The following is a 23012-nucleotide window of genomic DNA, read 5'->3' on the forward strand; positions in this document are numbered from 1 at the left end:
TCAGGTTTATTAGTTTTTATTCTCCTCTTTGTAAATGGTGCCATGAAAGCCGTGTATAGACAGCCAATTCCAATTGCCAGTGGAGCTGGAGGTAAGCTCACAGCTAATGTAGTTTATATGGAACAAACGTTATACTAATATAAAATGTTTCCGTGGCAGTAGAAGTCTCTGTTAATGTAGTTTAAAGTTTAAAGGTTCATAAAACATTTTATAAGAAAGCCTCGACTAATTCTTGCTGTGTAATCTCTGATGTAGGAAATGTGAAACTGATCACAAAGAAAACATTTAAAACTGTTCATAAGCCTTGCAACCGAAACTCACATATAAAATTGTCCAGACTGCAAACCGCAGATCACAGTGTGGTCTGAAGCATCAATGTGGGCTTACCCTTAAGCATGTGCATAGAATTCAAACTGCAGGGATGTCATTATACTAAGTTCAGTGAAAAACTTCTAGGAGATTCAATCTTGTTTACAGTACACTGGCCTTGAAAAGAGACAAATGAATTGACTGTTATTCACTGTAAATCGATGCTCTGATGAGATATGATCCTCACACACAGCAGACACCTGTCCAACAGCAACAGAAAGACATGCAGGAGTCACATTTCAAAGGAAACAAATCTCTGTGCAAAGATGTCTAGATTTTAAATCTACAAATGACTCCTGGTTAATTAAGCTAAATCTCAGAATATGCTGATCTGAACTTCCCATCACAAAAGTTCCTGGGATATGGTTACTACTGTCCTCTGTCTCCTCACTGCACCAGCTGGGTAAACGACTGTGATAGTGTTGTGACTGAGGACAGCTCATTTAGAGAAAGCATGTCTGGACACTTTAGTTCTGTCCTGCTGAGCCTAGCAAGGAGATTCCTTACACCTAGCAAGACCAGCCTGTGTTTTCCAGAAGGTTTTAGAAATTTGTCATGAACTCAGTATTTTGAATGCTAGGCTAACAGTTATTAAAAAGCAATTTAATACAATGATGTTAAAATGTGAGCCATGTGAAGTAGTTGGAAGTAACTACATTGACATTACTGCATATTGCTCAAGCTTGATATTCAGATTCTTTTAAAAAACTTCTGCAGAAGATGAATTAAACTAAAGGGAAATACCTAGCAGGATGCTCCTTTTTTCTCAGTCAAGCTATCATAAACAAAAACATATCCAACTTCCCTGATAAACAACGATCACTTGCCTTCCTTATAATCAGATATTCTAGTCCATGGCTTCCCACAGTGTTTTCTGATAATTTTCTTACTTTTTTTTCCCCAGCCTCTCTTTTTTTTAAAATTTGATTTATGCTGTTAAGCCTGTATTATAAAAGAATTTGCCCTACTTTTTGCTTTTTTGTCTCAAATACAAGATATGACATAGCTTCTCTAAGTATTGTGTACAAACTGCATTTCAGAACAAGAATGTTTATCAGTTATTTCAATGTATCCAGAAATTCATGTTATAAAGTACAGTCTTGTAAAAAGCATCACCCAGGCAGTGGCAGAAAAATACTGGTTCAAAAGCCATTTGCCAATGGTAAAATAACCACAAAGACTCCTAGAGAGTTGATTAAATTGAGCAAGCCAAATTGTTGCCCAATCATTAGGAAAATACTCTTAAAGTCATAGAATGCTTTGGGTTGAAAGGGATCATCCAGTCCCACTCCCCTCCCACAGGGAAGGACACCTCCCACCAGACCAGGTTGCTCCAGCCCGGCCTTGAACATTTCCAGGGACAGGCCAACTTCTCTGGGCAGTCTTGTGCCATTACCTCACCACCCTCATAGGGAAGAATTTCTTCCTCCTACCTAATCTAAACCTACCCTCTTTCAATTTAATTTTACTCATGAAGAGTAAACCTCCTCCTTTAACAGTTATCACAGCATTCATATTCCAAGGGGGAAAAAAAAAACCAACAAGCCAGGAAACCCTAACAAACGAACACACAGACTTGTTTGGTATTTAAGTACAAGCTTTACTAAAATGATGTTAATATTTTGATGATGAGTGCTTTTTTTAGCACCTCTGGAATTATTCTGTTACAGCTGACTGGCTCATTACAGATCAATGTATCAAAATTATGAGACTTCTGGGGGTGTAATGGAATCACAATTATCACAATTTCTAATATTCTGAGGAACATCTAAATCTGGTTTCTGCAGTAATAAAAGGCAAGAAGTCAGTGCCAATGCACTTGTCAGCTCTCTGTACAGTATCACCACAAATGTTAACCAGTATATCCTGCTGGGCAGTCCATCTCCCTCTGGAGCTCCTATAACTCCCAGCACACTGCACGAGGCGCCTGATGTTTCCAGCTGCTGAAATATGCCCCTCAGACACAGAAAGTCTGATAAATCTTTGGGTTATCTTTTGTACCCTTGCTTCACACTTATGCAATAAAGGCTCACTGTGATTAAGAGGATTAATGAAAATGCCACCATTTATCACCTGAAGTTCAATCAGTAATAGGAAAGTTGGACCTTATTTGATTAATTACATAGAGGTGCAAAAATCCTTGCATTATTAATTCAGGACTTGCTCCCAAATGCTAGAACTCTGTGAGCCCCCAAACAGCAAGGTTCAAAGTCTTAAAGCTTGCATACACTTAGAAGTACATGTGTGACTTTAACCAAATTTTATTGAATTAATTTTCTTAAGTCACTGTCTTGACCACATTAGCTCTCCATTAAGCATCCATGCACCAGCTCCAAAACATCCAGAAACAAGTTACCTGTCTTTAAAAGCCACCTTCCATCTGCCTGCCACCTCTTAAATTACTATTGCCAGACTTCTTCTATTAGAATGTAATACTATTTTTTGCATTTAAAGCATTTGTGCATCATTCCTGTGCTGCCTTTAATTTTAGAAGTAATTCCACACAACCCTCCACCCCCAACTGCCATTACCATCTTTAGGTAAACCACCTTTACCTGTTGCAGGCTCTCTGCAAACACCCACCCAACTCAAGCAACACCTGGCAGCAGAGGGTTTGTAGGCTGCCCCCAGGGCCATCAGACCCTCCTGCCAGGCAGGTCGGTTTGCTGAGAGACTGCAAACTCACTGAAATGGTAAAGTGGGGTTTATACCAACTCTTGGGCTTATCAGCACTGCATTTGTGTTTCAGACATCAAAAGTTTGATTTTTAAACAGCTGCAGAAAAAAAAGTATCTCTAAGTAAAATGAGGTACTGCTTGCTTTTTTTTTTTTTTTTCTTTTTTTTGTAGTTAGATTAGTATTGCTAATCACAGACTAGCTAAAATTAGCAAAGTCAGCAGTCAGGTTACTCAGATGGGTCCACTGATGTCATACATGAAATCCCTATTTGTGCTTGGTCTTTGCATATTAAGTGCTTTAATTAATTAATTTTGAGTTAATTATTTTTAAATTGAATGTTACAATTAACCCATCAGCCCAGGTACAAAAAATCCAGTTCCATTATCAGTGTTTCCATTTGTTTAAAGTTTATTAATAGAGTTGCACCCTTCCCAGTTAAAATTTTCCCAGTTAAAAATCACAAACTTGCCCCTTTTCAAGCTTCAAACCACTGGTACACCATAAGAGTTACTTTTCCTGTGTTTACTGTATACTTTTACAAGTGTTTTGAGATGTGTTGGACTTGCATTCCAAGGCCAAAACCCCACCCAGTCTTAATAGCCAGCAGCTATTTTTAGCCACGGCCATTACTCTGCAAGCAAGTCCCATGGCAACCTGAATACCTGAATTTTAATGAAAGTATTGTATTCCCTTATCTCTAACTGATACCACCCCCCCCGACAACGATGAGCCATTGGTGGACAGAGATGATCCATCAAAGGGAAAGCACCAATCGCTTTGGACTGAAGGGGCGGGCTGTGGGCGGACTGGGGGCGGAGCAAAAACTATAAAAAGGACGAAGCTGAGAGGCAGGCTCTCTTCTCTTTTCCCCTCTTGTTGTCTCCAGATTAGCTGTGGGAGACATCGGTGCTGGGCATTAAAAGCCTTACCCCTTTTAAGGGGCTTTTAGTAATTTTTTTAAAAGTCAGCCCAGCACTGCAAGTTCTTTTTCTCTACCTGAGGTCTAGCGCTGTCTCAGCCAGAAGATCTCATATCCCTGCGCTCCTGGGGCATACCATCTACTGAGCCATAGGATCCCAAATTTTTATATTTTTCTGATTTCTGTAATTTTTCAATTTTTCTGTTTTCAATAAATTAATCTTTTTAAGAGTTGTCTCATTTCTCACAACTGAGATCTTTGGATTTGACTGAACGATGAAGAAGCTGCACGAAAGGAACCCCTACTGCCCAGACGTCCCCAGTGTGCCATTAACTAAACCCGGCCTGAACAGGGAGGCAGCAGCACATGGGTCTCTCCTGAAAGTCAGAAAGTCAGACAGCAACAGAGGAATCTGAATGGGAATTCTGAATCACACAAATTGAGGATGCATAGAAATTAGCAAACTAAAATTAGGTGGTTTTCCTCTCAAAAACAAAGCATTAGCTTACTAACTAAGAGTAAAAAAAATAAAGAATGTGTGATAAGAGAGGAGGGTTAATTTGTCAAGGACAGACTGACTATAGAAATTAGTATAGTAATGTAATGAAAATCCACTTCCCATTTATAAATATTATTCATGCTTAAAAGAGCTTATCTTACTTACAAAAATGATGTCCTAATCTGCTAACAGATATATTTTATTCCCAAAATGCTGCCCAATATTCTGCATCCCCATCTCCATATGCTAACTGCTCCACAGTTAGATAGATGCTTTCTGGAGCAGAAAGCCACACTGGAGTTCTGTGCCTGCAGATCCCATCGTGCAAAGGGACCCTGTATTCTCAGGACAGCTGCTGTGCACACCTCTGTACATGACTAACAGACAAACTGCACCACAAAAATAGATATGGGGATATATTCTACAGCTTACAGTCTTCAACTGCTATTTTGACATATATGACCATACCATTGAAAGTATATTATGGGTTAAAGAAGAATAGTAAGAACAAAAGCACCAGCAAAAAAATGACAAGCCCTTGACTTGGATCTTACATCTGGGGATGAAAATCCTTAGCATTGAACAGCCTGAAACTAAAAACTTCCACTCAACAGGATTCATGCTTCTTGTCTTCTGATTATACTCCAAAGGAGAATGATAAAAGATTCTGCTCTCTTCTGATATTCTGAAAGTTAATAAAGATGTTCCAGTAATCTGTCAGTTTGACCTCTACGCATGCAGTCTTGAAGTTTTGCCATTGTCAGAAATAGTTTTGTTTTTCCAATAGCTCAGTAAAATCAATATTAAAAAAGAGGCAATGAAGGATTCAAATGTTATTTTTATTTTGTGTTTACCAGTCTGGGATTAAAACTGATAGAAACAGGAGCAGTGCTAAGAATACTCAATTCCCTATTGTCTTTGAAGGTGGTAGAAAGAAATCAGTGTCTTCCAGTTGACAGGACTTTGTACATGCAGTACTTTGATATATAAAGCAAAATTAAAGGATTGTTAAATCCTATTTTACCTAAGCTCCTATCTGACAGGAAGCTATGCAAATGTTATACTGGATATCAAATCAGGGGGGTTGTTGGTATTCAGAGTTCAAGTAGTTTTATTTCCATGGACCTTAGCTTCAAGTAAAAGATAAGTAAGGTTAAAGAATGTAGTCCTTAAGTACTGGATGTTCAGAGGTTAAAGTAACAGCTGTCACAGGCTGCTTGAAAGTTGGTTGTTGTGCACTCAGGAAAGTACAAGAGTGAGATGATTTTTTTAGAGTGTCTTTGCTGCATCTTTCAGAGCTATGGGAAGTTGCTCTCAACCCAATTTTCTGGGTCGCTATATTTAAAATTTGACATAGAAAGATATAGCAAATTACATACAAAATCAGACAAGGTGGTGAATAAGAGCTATCATCTTTTAGATGCATGCCAATACAACAGACTGAAGTGTTGAGAGTTTTCCCATTGTACTTAAAGAAATATTCACTGTTTGCATAGAAAATAATAAGCAACCTGTTACATTTTGCAGATTCCATGTTAAAACTGACTTTTGGCAGAGCTGTTTTCCACGAGAGGCAGATGCGGACAGCTTTAGTTCAAGAGCCAGTGGCTGTGTTTTGCTTGAGAGAAAGGAAGAGTGTTCTTTAGCATGCTTATTAATTTATTGTCAATAATACTTACTATTATTTCCACTGTCCTCAGTTTTGCAAACATTTTGCAAATGAACTGAAAACATTGAAAACATTTCATTTTTACCATATATAAGTTCTTCCATACAGTTTGCCAAAATGTCATTGTAATTCCAATAGCATTAAATGAAAAATCATTTTTAATCTATGTATATCTAAAACCTCCATTTCCTTATAGAAATAGAAACAATATGCATTCAAGCATTTTTCTCCTTTACAGATTTTAACTTAATTTTTAAAAAATGCTCTCTTAAAGAGAATTCTCCTTCAATAGATGTGCATTTTCAGCACTGGAAATCTTTGTACTAACTTGAAAACTTGTATTTTGAGCAACACTCTGTGTCCTGCATGCCTTTGCTACTCTATATCAACACATCACAACACTGATGCACTCAAATATAGGTGCTGCTTGTTACTGTCCCTTGTTTGTAACAGATTCAACCTGAGAAGTCCCAGAAGCCAGCACTGTCATATTGCACTACAGGCAAAACTGAAAAACACACAGGCAAGAATTAGGCCACAGGCTAAAGTATCAAATTAATGTATCAGCAGATCTAAAGTCAGTGTTATTAGATCAAACAACAGAGAAAATGATGTATTCGTGTACTGAGAGAAGAGATGAAGAACACAAGTTCACTTCATCATCGCCTCCACTTCTCCTATTAAATCTCTCTGCCTCTGCTTGGTATGGCTGACCTTTAAACACTGTAGTGGGAGATTTGCATCTGTGCCAAAAGAAAAGATAATCAGAGAATTCTTCCCTGCTCCCATCAAATTCCTTTTTTAATCTCAAGTTCACCCAGCCTATCACTCCTCCTCTCAGAAAGCATTACATCTCTGTGATGGATCAGCTCAGGAGAACAGTCTGTCAGCTTCCCCAAACAAGAAATTGCCAGTTACACAGGGCCTTCTTTTCTCTTTGTGTAGATGTGACATTTCAGTCTTCTTGTTACCTATTTTTTGTTCACTTTTATATACTTGCTATCGCAACAGCAGAATTTGCTTTTGTCTTTGATAGAAGTAAACCAGAGGCCAGAACACTCCCGCCACTAAAAACAGGCGTGTCTTAGAGGGGACTAGAAAGTACACCTGGGTCTCTGAATGCTTTTCATTATTATTTTGCCTTAATTTTCATAATTTAAAAGTGTTTATATTCAGAGATAATTTTGAAATGTCCTAGAAGACAAGACTCTTTGAAAATGTTTCTATACAATGAAATACTTCAACTAGATTCACAATTCAATTGCAGCATTTTAAATGAAAAGGCATTTCAAAGCAAAACCTAAATGTGTCAAATCTGAAAGTACTTAATCTTCATATTTTGAAATATTTTTTCAAAATTGCGGCATTTTAAAATGGAATTACCGTTAATAACAAATATTTTCTAAAAAACCCAAATCTTTGAAGAATTTATTTTAGCCAAGGCTCACAAAGACTTAGACTACAGAGACAATCTTAACCCTAATCTTTTTTCATCTTGCAATATATTCTAGGTTTTTTTCAATATTACAAAATCAATACTCAAAAATATTTGATGCAGTGTATGAGGAATAAGGCACTGCAGCCTAAAATAACCTCCATCAGAAGAATGTTTAACGTGGCCCTTGGTGCTCATCAAAATACTTCAGCAGCTGAGTGTTCATTTCATATGTGGGAAGTGTCCAATATCATAGCCAAAGTGGGCAGTTTAATGTGTTTTTTGGGGTTTTTTACTATGTAACTGGGACTATTCTGCTTCCTCCACATACCTGAATACACTATTCGTATTTAAAACTGAGAGATTAATTGTGTGTGCAATTATTGTGCAGCTATGGCAGTGCAAAGATGCTAACCGAGGTATCTCAAATCCTTTGCACTGTCTGAGCTTTTCCAATACTAGTGCTGGCCACAAAGCCCCAGCTGATGCTCCTGGGAAGCGTGGCTGACACCCCAAGCCTGTGCACCTTTTATCAGGAGGGAGAACTTCCAGGGTAAGAGCACAGAGTAGTTAATAAACTCAGCAGAGAGAAACAAGAAAGAACACAAGAAAGAAGATATTACCTTTAGTTACTACTACCTCTGGAAATATTATTGCCCCATTCCTAGTATGGTGTTCAGTCTTTCCACCTCACTGATGTTTTGTACCTCACTGAATTTATATAACATACTTCCGAATTGTATTATTTTGTTATGTCTTAAATCAATTTTTGAAGGAAGGACTGTAACTTCCAAATGCTAATTCAGAAGCGAGATTTGCAAGAGATCTCACTGCTCAAGCCGATTTACAAAGGTCACTAGCCTGTGAGGATACTGTTTGTTTCTTAAATTACAGTGTGAGCAGTGAGTCAGTGTAGCAGCAATTTAGCTTAGCTCAATTAACATTTCCTATTCAAGGAGGGGAAAAAGTATCTTCTTTCTCAAGACCTGTTGTTTCTATTAGAGAATTCTTCATTTTCAGATTAAAATAGAAACCACAGAAAATCTCTCTTGATATTTTAAGCAGTACTTCTAATTTCCATACCAAATTCACTGTTGGATTAACCTTTGTGAGAAGATGAACTTTTGTTTTTATAAGATCCAATTCAGACTGTTGTGTTTATACACAAAACATTTCATAATCTACTCTTCAAACATTCTTGATCTTTCAAAAACAGATTCAAAAGCTGTCCTCAAATACAAGGTATGCCTAATTAAAACTGCTATACAAAGCATAGGAAAATGAAACATAATGCATGTCTCAAAACAGACCAACAGTCATGTCTCAAGGTACAAATCAACTCACCCCACATCTTTCATCTAAAAATTAGTCATCCACACTAAGCTAATCATTTAGGCAAAGAAGAAACAGGCACTTTATGTAATCAAGAGAAATCTTTGGAAAATCTTTATCTTGGGTTAAGAGTCAATGGGGTAAATAAGGTTTTAAACTGAAAAAAGACCAACACAGTCAAATCTCAGAGTACCTGCTTGAATTTGTTAACTTTGAAAGAATGCAAAACAAGCAAAACAACAAGAGGAGTGATACTGGTGGGTGGGGGGTACAGGCTAGTATTATTAGTACAGGTTTTAAACTGAGCACATAAGGAAATGCTTAACTGGAAATAACACAACTATCAATGGCTTGTTTTACTGAAAAATGGACTTATAGCCTAGTCCTGTAACATCAAAATCATTTTATTACCTATCACCACTGGACTTGCTGGATGCAATAATAAAATCCATTTTTATGTGACTGGAGATCTGGCTACACAAATACACAGGTCTTTGTGGTCCAGATTCAGAAACTTTATTTCATAAATTTCTGCAATCAAATGAAATATTGTGACAGGAAAATTAAACACTGATGGTTTTATCCATATGGCAACAACAGCATATTTATAACTGAGCCATAGAACAACATTAACAAAGGATATATGAGAGTAGGCAATACCACTATGCTGATTCAAATTCTTGCTCACTGATTATTTTGAGAATGCAGTATCATCTCTTTTGACATGTTGTTCTGCCTTCGCTTTCTAATTACTATTATCAATTCCAACTTTGCTGCAACACTGACATCATGGGCCCAGCTCAACAACTTTGAAGCCTGACAAGTGTGTGGAACATGTTCAGCTGGAACAGTGTTTGACAGGATAGAGCTGAGACACTGCTTCACTCAAGATGAACTCGTGATTGGATTCAGGAAAGTCTATTTTTTTTTAGAAACACTTTTTCCTTAATTTGGAGAGAATTAAACTTCAGCAGTCATTAGATAGGTGATTTCACAGCATTTATCTTCAAGTGCAACAAGTTACCTTTATAAGATGAAAAGGAAATAGTCATACATCTTCCTTATGCCATAAATAACTTTTGGAAGAGCAATGTTAAAATAGCAAGAATGGACGCCCATGTTTTCATACGTGAAAGCAATGGAAGAATGAAAGAGCTGGACTGGTGTACTGTGTATGAGATCCAGGCATGTGAATGCCATGACTCCTCCAAGAATTAGGGTGGCTGAGTAACCAGTAAATTCCCAGGTAATTCAGACAGATTAGCACCACTTGTTTCAGCCTCAGGAACGAATCAGCAGGAAACTGGGAGAAAGCTGTGAGCCAAGAATTTCCTTGTGGTCGTGGTGTCTGCACTAACTTTTTATAAATTTTGTTTACACATATTTTAACAAGTTGTTTAGAGCAGTAAATAAAAGAACTAATGAAGATTTGCAAAAGGATGTCATGGTACTAGATGAATAAATTATAACATAGATGAAATTCAGTTGTTTTGTGAGGAAAAAACAACAGTTTCTGTGATTCTGTGAAATATCTTGACTGTATTGATTAGCATGCACAGTTCTGTCCTCCCACCTCATGGGCTGCAAGGTGCTGGAAAAGGTACAGGGAAGGGAACAAGCTGATCCTTTTGTGGCTTCCAAATAAGGAAAATTTTAAAAGACCAGAAATACTTTGAAAACAATAAAAAAAATTGAAAGAGTAAGTGGCATGGAGAAGGAAAATAGGGACTAGTGCTCATTTTCTCTTCTGATACCAGAATTCAGAGACAGCAAAAGAAAAGATCAGGTGGGGGTTTCACAGACACTTCTCTATACAACACATAGGCTGTGAAATTCTTCACCACAGGATGCTAGAGATGTCAAAGGTTTAGTGGGATCAGACCCACACCTAGAGTGCTTTACAGTCAGAAACAAAGGACAGTGAGAATGCAAATGGCTTTTTTTTCTTAGCTTTTGTTCCCCTAAATAAAACCTAGGGATTGTCAGCATCTGAGCTGGTTTTCACCTCTCAGTGCTTGCAAGCAGCTCCGCTAAGTCCCATGCTCCAGAAAGGCTACTTGCAGCTGACAAAATAAAAAAACACCCTTTTTTAATCTGCTAAACAAGGTATTACGTATTTAACAATATGGGTACCTTTGCTTGCATCATTGGCCTTTGCTCTATCATCTGGTGCCCACAAGCCACCCAGCTCCCTCAATGCCACAACTATATCTAGATGGTAAAACTGTTGTATTTCAATGACCTGATGTCTCACCAGCCTTCTCTGGTACAGTTACTGTTCTGTGCCTTTTTCTGCAACATTTTTCTTAGTTGTTTAGCTTTTAAAATATTTCAATTACACCTATTGTCTCTTAGTATTCCAAAGCCAGGTACATGCCACCTATGATCTGGCACTTCAATACTTAAATTATTTTCAGTAGCAGAGATGAAGCCCATTTCTGCAACAGCACACATGACTGGCTTTCAGATTTGTATAACCTCAAAGTTGTAAGGTAATTTGTTTGTTGTCTCTTGTATCAGTGCAGGAAATAAACAACAAAGGAAAGAATGTGAGGCCTCTCCTGCAAACATGCAAATCATACTTGTCATTTAAGAACCCTCTAATAAAATAGATTAATGCTTGGCAACTTTCTCATCAGTTATGGGAATTTTCTCTGGATTAGATCTTGAATTAACCTGTCATCCAACTCCAAGTCTTACAGAGAGAGGCAACACCATGCTGTGGAACATCTCCCTGGCTAAAGGCTGGGCACCTGTCCCAAAGGGGACAAGTGATGTTTACACATTAAGAATTTTCACCAAGAAACATAAATTCTGTGATAAATAAAGGGATAACAGAAATAGCAAGGATCCAAAGGCAACTCATCTCCTTTTGATTTGTCCTGCCCTTCTTGCAGAATCAGGCTCCCTGCTTAGGGAAGACCTGATTTCTATAGCACATGCATTATCCATGGCCCCGTGTTCAGCTGGAAACCAAGCTCCAAGCATATGTGCCACATCTCAGTTCTGAAGTATGTGTGTGTTTCATAAGCACACAGGCTTCTGCAAACCACAGTTAGTCAGATCCAACTCTATCCATACTATTTTCCTTGAGAAGTTAAAGCAAAAGCACAGTGCTCCAGTACATCCATTTAAAAATATGTGTATTCTCAGCTTAACATGATTTAGGCCACTAAAACCCAAGATATGCTTCCAGAACTGCTCTAATAACTGCTCTAATGCATTTAAAAGCTATTCCATTTATATAAATTTAATTGGTATTAAACATTCCCCAAAACAGCTGCCATACTTCTTTCTCTTACATGATGCTGTTGGAAATGATTGAATTTTTCTTAAAAATGAGATAAATCTACAAAGGCCCTTTATGGCCACTTGCCTAGCTGTTAATGTTTTTTTCATTTCTGTTTTGTTTTACCTCGGATAGGATCACAGTTGATAGATGCAGTACAACTACAACCTAATTAATCTGCTGGAGAGTTTAGCAGTTGATAAATACAGTTTATCAAAAAGCCATCAATCAAGATCTTGCTTAGAGATACTGGTAAGAGCATTAAACCAATGTAAGTACATTTTAAATACAATACTTAGTTCTAGTAGATATCCAGAAAATAACATAACGTAAAATTGAAGTTAATTTTCAATAGCAGCCCACGATATAATCCCCAGTAAAGTGACATTTGGAACAACTAATTCAACAATAGGAGGTGGCACTGCATACAGGCTCTCTTTAAAAGTAAGTTTTCTTCACTGTAGGCAGCACATTGAGTCACAGCATAAATATAAATACATACACACACTCACAGAGTGTATTCACACATACAGCAAGACCAGTCTGTGGATTTTCCAGGCAGTGAATCTGTGCAGCCATCAGTCCCTCTAATCACACACCCACACTCATGGCCAGCTATTCCTTGCATTTGGGACACAAATTCAAACCCATGAAAGGAAATGAATATTGGATTTTAGGCTTACATCTTCTAAAATGAATAATGATTTGGGTATTTCAGCTGGACTCAGAAATTCAGTCAAGTTATTTGATCTTCAGTGATCACCTGTTCTTTCTAAAAATGAAGTCACTTCAGGATGGTTTAGCTTCAGTACTAAAAATCTGAAAAGCTTGCAACTTTGAGTTTGTGTTTCAGCTGTCATTTGATTTTGCAGCATGGTCAAAATCAGATACTCTTGTAAATCAAAGAATAACAACTGTTCTTATTCTGTAATCGCATGACCATGAAGAGAAACGTAAATGCAATACCCTACTTTTACTTTAGCTCTTTACCTATTTTTCTTTCATTATCTCTAGATCACTCAAGATTTATTATTAATTCTGAGCCAAACAGTTTTTCTAAGTAAATTTTCATCCGCAGAGTGAATTCATTGATTTTTTTCTCATTTTTGCATTACTGCACACAAAAGCACCAAAAGCTAAAACACCCCACAAAAATTACTAATGTATTCCTTACAGGCACTCGAGATAATATTGCTGTAAATTTCTGACTTTAGTATTCCAGCAGTGTTCTAAGCTCCAGTTCAAATGAGTTTAGGTCAATGCATATTTAGTCATGTTTGCAGGACTGACTGTCCAACAAACAAAAATCTCCCCCCAGTTATATCTGCAAATCTCTAAGTTTTTAAATGAAGAAGTATCATTTATAAGCAATAAAGAAGTACATCCTTTAGAAATGAATCCTGAGTCTCCAATGTGTGCAGGGGAATTCATTTAGCATAGAGGCAGGAGCTGGGCTCGATGACTCTTGTGGGTCCCTTCCAACTGAGAATATTCAATGATTCTGCCAGCAGGCTCCTGGCTCTAAACTGTGTCAGAGCCCTGTTTCCCCTTCAGCAAATCACTGCAGAGATTACAGACTTTCCAAGGAAGAAAGCTGGCAAACAACTGACACTCACACGGTGTCTTCTGTAGTTTGGGCTGCAGGATCCTGAACGCTGCGAGCTAATACTCCCAGAAACACACATTTAATCAAATTCCCACTGAATATCTTTGTGGAAAGGCTTATACTGATTTCTTAAATTACAATTCCACACCATCTAATTTCTATGCAATGAAATGCTGTACAAGCACAAAGCCCTCTGTCTTACTACATACCATTATGGAAAAATGGAGTACATTTACTATTACACAAGGCCATTTATTTATTCTTTCGTGAAACGCCAGCTTTAAACATTTTTTGATATCTGCCAGCAAAGGGAGTGTTCAGTGGCAAGTCACTTACAACACATATTCCAAAAAAAGTGCAATTCCATCAAACATACCTCCACAAGCCTGCTGGTATGTTCTCGAAATATAGCAGCATATTCCTTTATTTCTTTCTCTCTCCCATTTTTAGCAGCTTCAATGAGAACTAGCAGTGGAACAGTAGTGTCTAAGAAGGAGTCTGAGATGTGATCTATAATGGCTTTCCGGAGCTGCAAAAGAAAGAAGTACATCAGTACCTGCTAATTGGACTATTCATTACAGTCTGCTGCAATTATTGTCCATTCCTATTTTGTAACACCAACAGGTACACACTGTATTCCTGCATTATTTGCACCATAGGTCTGAAACGTATGGCAGCTACAATTTATGTATTAGACAGAAAACTGTATTTAATTTTAAGGACAACTTTAATATGCCACTAGGTAAATATGTCTGTTTGTAAGTGTGAGCACCAACACATAAAACACTTCCAACATGTACTGGTCCTCTTGAAATCAAGGGAGCCAAAAGAATGTTCCCCTTCCTTGATAAACAGGCTGCTTAAGCAATTCCACACATGAAAAATCAATTAGCCCAGACCTCATATCACCTGGGTATTCTTCCTTATAATTCAGATGCCAAGGGAAAAGGCTATTTAGTTTTACAAAGAAAATATTAATTTAATCATCTTGGTACTCACAAAATATATACATCCCCTGTTTTCATAATTCCAAAATTACCCAAGTATTTTCTTGCTGGGAAACCCACCGACACGGTCTGGTTTGCAGAATGGCAACCTTCATGGTAATTATGTCAATGAGATTACTGATTGTGCCACCTGATAATGTATTAATAGAGCAAGAAGATCTATAAATGAGGCTGAAGTTCAATTTTCTCTGTTTAAATTAATTGTTCTTGAACTTCTAACTTAAATTATTAAAGAAGTGTAACATTCTGCTATAAATTACCTGTCTTAAATTAGGCGTCACAGAAGCTTCTAACTGATCACTGGGACATTACTTCACTTATGAGGTTATTTTGCATGTTATCTACACATGACAACTGTTCATTTAGATCATGCAGCACTACAACACACATACCAACTGGAACAATACACAAAATGCAACTTAATTGTAGAGTTCATTGAATTTCCTACTCCAATATTTTTACAGTATATAGGAAAGATATTGATAGGAACAGAAAAGGACATAGAATGTTTTTAAGCTCTTACAAGCTGTTGCCAAAGTACCTGTTTTCACTTTGTGTTTTGCTCCAATGTATCTGTGTGAAAACTCAGTAAAGACTCCTACCACAAGAAAAACAGAAAAAACGACAGTCTTTTTGCTGCTGCTGTGTTTGCAGGTAGGACAGGGCCCATGCACAGCAGAAAGAATTGTGGAGAAATCTGTTGATTATCAGACAAGATCTGGATATGAATTCCACCATTAGCTTTTCGATGGCCTCACCACCTAAAGTCAGCTCTCATTGACCCACCAGATGGACAGACAAACCTCTCAAACAAACACAAGCAATTTATGTTTGGAATGGTTTCTTTGTCTCCTTACTGTAGCCTATCACAATAGGATATACTGTCTAGATAGTGTATGTTCTGAAAAGTAATTTGCAAAGACAAAGTGGGATTCCAATACAAAATTGGATTTCTTACATTCTCAGCTTTATTCAGGCTGGAATTAAAAAAAAAAAAAAAAGTTATTAGAAAGTTTCACTACCAGAAATAAAATACATCAAACCTCTGAGTCCTGCCAAGTTAAGACTTGTGTTGTAAAGGCTCAACTTAAGAAAACAGATATTCTTACCTGTTTAAAATTAGGTACATTAATGTGACCTTGAGGAGTCACAGTTTAAAAATTAAGATGTCAATTTACAAAAAAACAACAACAAAAAGTTGTGGAACCCATCATATCCATGCCCGATGACTCATTATCTCCAACAGAAATATTCTGGGGCTCTGTACAGCCCAGACTGCAGGACTTTCACACCCTTAGTGTACTCAGTCACATTTGTGGTGAGCTTGAGACGTCCAATTTCAAACCCACAGCCTAATTTTATCTCTCCTTGCATAATTCTTTGCTATAGCTTTTCACTGGTTTTCTTGGCTCAATTAACCTTTCATGCAGAAATTATCATTATTATTTTGTTCTAAGAAATGCTCTATCCTGCAATTATGCAGCAAATCATATTTTCTTCAAAAAAACAAAGATAATGCTGTGTCTTTGCTGAATACAAACAAGTTTGAAATGATGTTCCTGTTCCAGCTTTGCAAAGGAATACATGAAGCTGAGAGTTTCAAAGAATGGCTTGTGTAGCATTAAAGAACAAAGAAATACAACATAGAAAAAGAAGGAAAAGACAAAAGAAAAAAGGAATATCTGAAGCAATATCTATTTCTTTTCATGCTAATCCTAACAAGCATTTTTTCCATGACTCAGTAAGTCTGTTTCTGACTCTGGCTACCTGTAGGGCAAAATGCTAAAAGCTAAGTAGCCAGAAAGGAAGGCATATGTACAAAGGACAGCACCATAGTGCCAGCAGGCAATGCTAGCAAAGTTATTGTGCTATAATTAAACTTTTTCTCATATTTTTCAGTGAAAGAGACACCATCAGAAGAGGGAAAGGAGGGGGAGGATGATGTCTGACAAATTGTTTTCTTCTTAAGATGCAAGGTCTTACATTTACCCTTTGAGCAGACTGTTGCAGAAGCAGAAACATGGAGAATTTTTGTTTTGATACTAAAATGTATTAAAAAGATAACATAGAAGCATATTGTTTATAAAACATGGGGCAGAAGGTTGTCAAAAACAGTGGAGGGTAGAGAAGAAAATGCCAGCAGCTGTTCGCAACACTACTCAACATCAGTACTGATGAGTACAGAAAAGTGTGTTTGCCTCTACTTGCCTCTTCCTTCACAAGACTACCCTGGCAAAAGGCCTGGACAAACCTTAGAGTAGTTGTTACTGAAGGATCTCCCTTTCCTGTTTCAAAGGGATGCCAGGAAGGCAATCTATGATGAAGAAGTAACATAGAAATATAAAAAAATCATCAGGAATAACATTTATTAACCAACCAGCCAGAACTGCAGAAAAACCATAGGAGAAACATCTGTGCAGTCCATTCATGTTACACTGGGAAAGAACTGGGAGGCCAGAACTGAGTGTGGTAATTTCACATAATTACAAATTGGAATGAATAGGCAATTCCTTCCTAAATATTTGTCCAGCTCTCCTCAGCAGGGAAGCAGTGATCCAGGTAAAACTGCACACACAGAAGTGACATGCACATCTCCAGCACAATACTAGTAAAAATGAAAATAAAATCAGAATGGTTTAAAATCCCCAGAAGTAGTGGACAAGCTCCTGAAATGAATGCAAATAGCTTCTCTTGAAAAGCCTGAGAATTTTTACATCTCCCAGAATATGCTGTTCTGGGGACAGCTACTTTTGCCTTCAAGTCTTGCCAGACACAAGCCTTTTTTCACTCCCCTTGCTGTGGCGTGCAAAGGTGTTTCAAAGGGGCCCATGGCATAACCCCCAGCCAGACTGCTGACTGGGACAGCACCCCTCTGATGGTTTTGTTTATTGGGTACTACTGAAAAGATTTTAAAAATACAGCTTTATAAGGTTTCATCTTTAACCCCAATTTTGCAGAGGCAATCCTAGTCATGACTGCAAGCAGGTACAATGCACGCCACAGCCCTGAATCCACTGTGAGCGCCTGATGGAATAGCAGCAAAGGTACACAGTATCATTAAACAATAAAGTATTATAAAAGCTGTAAGCAAGAGTAGAGCAAACAACAATTGTCACGTTTCTTGTAAAATTGCTGGGAGACAGAATAAGGAATGTTCATAAGTAAAAGCAAATAAGACTGTACTGCAGTATCTGCAGGCACAAAAACTCACAATTTCTTGTCTCCCAGATCAGGAATTAGGCATGTACTAACCACTCTTCCTAAAACAATTCTTATGCAATTCATATGTATGAACATAGAATTGGAGGAAATAAATAAAATATATCTCATAAATGCTTTCCAGTGGAAAAAAATGTCAAGAAGCACAGAGCTGTTCTCCTAAGAGAAAATTACTGGTTCTAGATTGACTATAAATTGGGCATGATTACATTCAGCCTGAACATTTTCCAAAGGTGTACAGAAAGACACAAATTGAATTAGTTAACAGCTTCTAACCACTGTAACAGAGTCAGTAAAGTATTATAAGCTGGAGTTTAATTAACTCATGGAAGAGAATGAATGGGAGAGCTCCTAGACACACTGAGCTGGTGATGCAGGTCTCTGCACTGAACATATTTTTGACTGAATGTAAGCAGAAATTGGATAGCTAGTTAGTTGTAAACACTATATTTATATGATATTCTTCTCATTTTTCAAGGTTTCCCCTGGCTGATAATGGGAGCAGGAAGGAATTTATTCCTCATCTTGAAGCACAGGCTGGCCTGCAAGACTAACACAAAGTTGGGAGGGATAGTCTTCCACCAGGGAGTTGATAAATGGCCTGAGAGAGACAGGATGAAAGAGGTATTCTCATGTTCTGTGTAGCTGTAAATTTTCATACACTTGGTTGGGGCAGCCTGGCTGAAAGAACTACTGGCTTTCTAGGGGGTTTTTTTCTGAACTGGCACATTATACACTTTCAGCATAATTTGCAATTTTTCTCAAAGGTATTTCTTGCAGAGAAAGGATGTAAACACAGCTGATGTCTACTGCTAACCTTCTGCACTTCACTGAAATAGTGGATTTTGGTCCATATCTCACATTAGTTTTAGGACACTGGCATGTAAAATGAGGGGGGGTGGACTGTGGATTAGGCATTCCAAGGGCCCTCCTGTGGGCTAGGAGTTCTGACAACTGTAAAGACCCACACGTAGTGACTCAGTAGTTCCTTCAAGGTGTCTATTCCAACAACCAGTAATAATTCAAGCTTATTGAAAATTAAACAAGTCTTGATGGCCAGAGTACATTACTGATATATATCTACAGCAAATATATTTAGACATGCATACATGAAGCGTTTTGCCATGTACAAATATATATTCAGCCAGTATCATTTGGCAGGGTTTTCTCCCAGAATTTTGAAAACTGGTATGTAAATATTCTGTGGAATAGTGCAATTGTCATTAATACATTTTTAATATAAAAAAATTTCTTATTTTCAAAATGCATAAACTGAAAACAGCAATTTTGAAAAGAATCCCTCAAGACCTTTTTCTCCCTTTTCATTTGCCCAAGTGCTCACCTGTCTGCGGAGGTCTCTGGTCTTCTTGCACATACTGTCTATGGCAACAGTCAAGGCATTGCTTCTCTCTGCCTTGTCAGTCTGCAATCAATGGGACAGAAAACACATCAGTGGTTATCTGGGATTCCTTAGCAAGCACATTCTTTGTGTCCCCAGTGCATCAGAGCATTTGGTAAATCATACATGCTGGAGGATTTTTCAAATTTTTCATACATTTCAAGAGCCAGTACCACAATATTCACAGAATGCCCATTTGTGATGTTAAACATAATTTGCTGAATCAAAACACATGCTTTAGAAGTAGTATGTAGGAACAAAATAAACACTTCTTAACTTCTGAATTGCTGTAATACTCCTAGTGTAATCAACAACAACATTAATAGAATTATGATGATAGTGATGATGGTGATGATGATTAATAATAGTAATAACAACAACAATCATATTTATGTCAATTCATTAATACCCTATTCATGTGAAAAAGACTGTTCTCTTTCTACAACTAATGTACAAGTTCAGGTGCCCACAATGCAATTTGGTTATGCTTTTGTCTGCAGCATTCATTATTATACTCATTATATATATATATATAATATATATATATTCATTATACTCCTGTAAATCAGAATAGGTGAGTTTTGGAATGTCCAAGATGTTGCAATGCCAACACTGTCCGTGAAATGGCAATCTCTTCATTCAACAGCACATTCATTCTCAGCATCTAGAAGACTGAGTTCTTGAGATATTTGAGACGTCTGAAGAGAATTAGTTGTATACTTTCGAAACAATCTTATTTATTTTATTTCCACCTATAAGCAAAATGCTTCTGTCATTGTTACCTATTTGAAAAGTGTACTCTACACTTTACTGGACTGCTCAGCCTTTTTTCCCTACAATATTACCATAAAACTTCTGTGCCTACTAGCTGGTTTGATTTTTTTTTTTCCCCTGTTAGTACAGAAACTACATGAAAACCCAAAATGCTTGATGAATTTTATTTGCCCAAAGCAAGCAATCATTGCTCACCACCTTGGACTGCCCTGGTCTAAAGGAAAGAACCACAAACAGTGGTTCTTTACACAAAGTCAGCACACATGACATTTACAGCACAAAGAACCAGATTCTCATAAATGCTAAGAAATAGCTGTGTACACTGACCACAGTATTCGGACTTCATTTACAGACCACCAGGAAGCCTCCATTATGAACATGACTGTCTCATTTTGTAAATAACATTAAAATTAATATGAAAGTAGTAATATCTTGGTAGGCACCTAGGAGTACAACCTTGTTATCTATATATCATACTTCAACCAGAGTTATTTCCTTATTAAAGAAACTTATGAACAGGACAATATGCTTAATATTAAAATAAAACCTAGAGGTGACAAGAAAAGAACTCTTACGTTAAAACTGAATGTGCAATGTCAAAAATGTCTTGAAATTATTAGCACATTCTCTATCAACTGAAAGGAAAAACTAATTTTAAAATTGAGCTTGTATTTTCAGAGACTTAGAAAATCTCCTATGACCTTCTATTTCTGAAATTGCCTATAGTCTTTCAGGGAACAGATGATCAAAACCAGGTCTTGGAGAAAAGTCTGAACTTCACCTTAAAACCTGCAAGGAATTCCTGGAGGTGGATACTCACTTTCTGTTCCACAGCAATGCCATCATTTCTTGTACCAAGGCTTGCACAGGAACCAAAGTAAATAATGACTCTTCTATTATGCTTTGCAAGCTCTTGTCAACCTTGACAACAAAATGATCCCTTCTGAACTGCCAGGTAAACAGGGCCAGGAAAGACTGTGGATACAACTCACCTTATACCTATGCATTTCAGACTATGAGGATGCATTGGCAAATCCTTTGAAAGCTTTATATTTAGAGCCTATTTTCCTACAAAAAAAAAATCATTGCAAAATATTGGGATATTTTTCGAATTCTCTGGTAATCTGTAATTTCAGCAGTGGCCACTAATGATACAACTGGCTGTAAGCTAACCTAAATCTTGGAGCAGCTAGTATGAAATAACCTCAGGCAGCAAGTGGCATAAAATATTACAGTGAACAAGTTAAAAATACTTTATTTGCAAATTCTTACCATATAGTCAATGTTTAGAGAGCAAATATAACTGTAAATGAAGTTATTCTTCGCCTCATGTTTTCCCTAAGAAATAAATACACTGCAAAGGCACTGTAAATGCAGCTTCAGGCTGTAGAATATGGACAAGTCCAGAGTGCAGGTAACCTCATGACTGCAGACTCTCATTCTCCCCTAAAGAAATTTGAACATGAAAAAACCCACACTACTGTTTGGATAAATTCTACTTATAAAGACTTACGAACTTCAAAATCGTACACAGTCTTTTCCAGTCAGGGGGACACCTGGCTACAAAGTCCCCTGTGGGAACACTCTCAAACATCACTGGCCTCATGTTGCCTTCTCCTGCGTCTGTAGGGTAACATCCATTGGTCCCAAGTACCTTGGGATCTGAAGTACTCCTGTGAGTTCACATTCCTCTGCAGACCTCCATCTTGGATCTGACAGTAACAGTCCAAGAGCTCCATGAGATGACTCCACTCTTGAATAACCGAAAAAGAGCAGATGTAATGTTTTAAAAGTGTACATTGAAAGGCTGGCACAGTGAAACCGAAGGTGACTTGAGCACCTCCACACTCAGCAGAGTGCAGCTGTCTCACTCCCCAGCGATGGAACTCACACGTCTGGAGTTGCAATACTCTGCATCTGCTTGGCAACTAATGTCCTTGTGACTGCTGTACTTCAAAACAAACAAGCCTATCCTGAAATAGTTCCTTCTTGTACAGATTGACTGAATTAAGAAAAGGTCTACAAAAATTATGCACATTATTCTGGGTCTGGATTTTAAAAACTAGGCACTTGAGCCTTTCAGTTACCCTGCACTCACCTACTGTTTTTTCCTGTAAAATATATGTAGTAACAGCTATATTGCTCCCTCATGAAGATCCTAAAAGCAATATCCAGTTCCTATTTCAATGCATTTTTAACATTTGAAACATTTTACAAGCACGATGTCAAACTGTTATTAATATTCCACTGAAGGAAAGTAAGTATTTTTAATTAACACTGGATAGCCCAAAGGTAAATGCTGGGTACTGCAAATAATACAAGCCTATTTCACACACTGGCAAACCACATTAGTTAATGCCTCAAAAACCACATGTGAAGAAAATCTTTCCTGCTGGATTTCCATTTAAACCAGGACATATCTAAGGGCAGATTCTCAGCTGAAACACATGGCCATATCCCCACTGGTTTCGATGAAGCTCATTTATACCAGCAGGGGATTGTGACCTTCCCAGGCATTACAGGTCCTTCAGCACCCCAAGGAACACAGATGCAAACCAAGACATCTGCACTGGCTGCACAGCCTTGCAGGGCTCAGGAACAAGTCCCCAGCCAAGCCTTTGTGGGTACATGCCAACAGTTACCAGCGGCAACAAAGACTGCAGGAATTCCATGAGCTTTAGACTTTGTCGAGTTGCAGAGAGCTTAAACAAAGGACTATATAGATACTCTAAGGAGGGTTCTAATTTCACTTTGTTGATACTCCTGAAGGCCTACAAATGTTTACCTGATAGTTACACTGATCAGTAGATTACATG

At 37.6% G+C, this 23012-nt stretch overlaps 1 protein-coding gene across 2 annotated transcripts in view; it reads right to left on the minus strand.

Moving 5' to 3' along the window:
* The window catches only part of CTNNA3 (catenin alpha 3), a 437555-nt gene that overhangs the window by 175061 nt on the left and 239482 nt on the right, over nucleotides 1–23012 (minus strand). For both annotated transcript variants that reach the window (XM_048310542.1, XM_048310541.1), the window contains exons 8-9: nucleotides 19366–19446; nucleotides 14174–14326 (exon numbers count right to left, since the gene is read on the minus strand). In XM_048310542.1, coding sequence (XP_048166499.1) covers nucleotides 14174–14326; nucleotides 19366–19446 — 234 coding nt within the window. The remainder of the gene's footprint in view (nucleotides 1–14173; nucleotides 14327–19365; nucleotides 19447–23012) is intronic.

This window comes from Corvus hawaiiensis, chromosome 8 (genome assembly GCF_020740725.1).
Source record: "Corvus hawaiiensis isolate bCorHaw1 chromosome 8, bCorHaw1.pri.cur, whole genome shotgun sequence".
In the NCBI taxonomy this organism is placed as follows: Eukaryota; Metazoa; Chordata; class Aves; order Passeriformes; family Corvidae; genus Corvus; species Corvus hawaiiensis.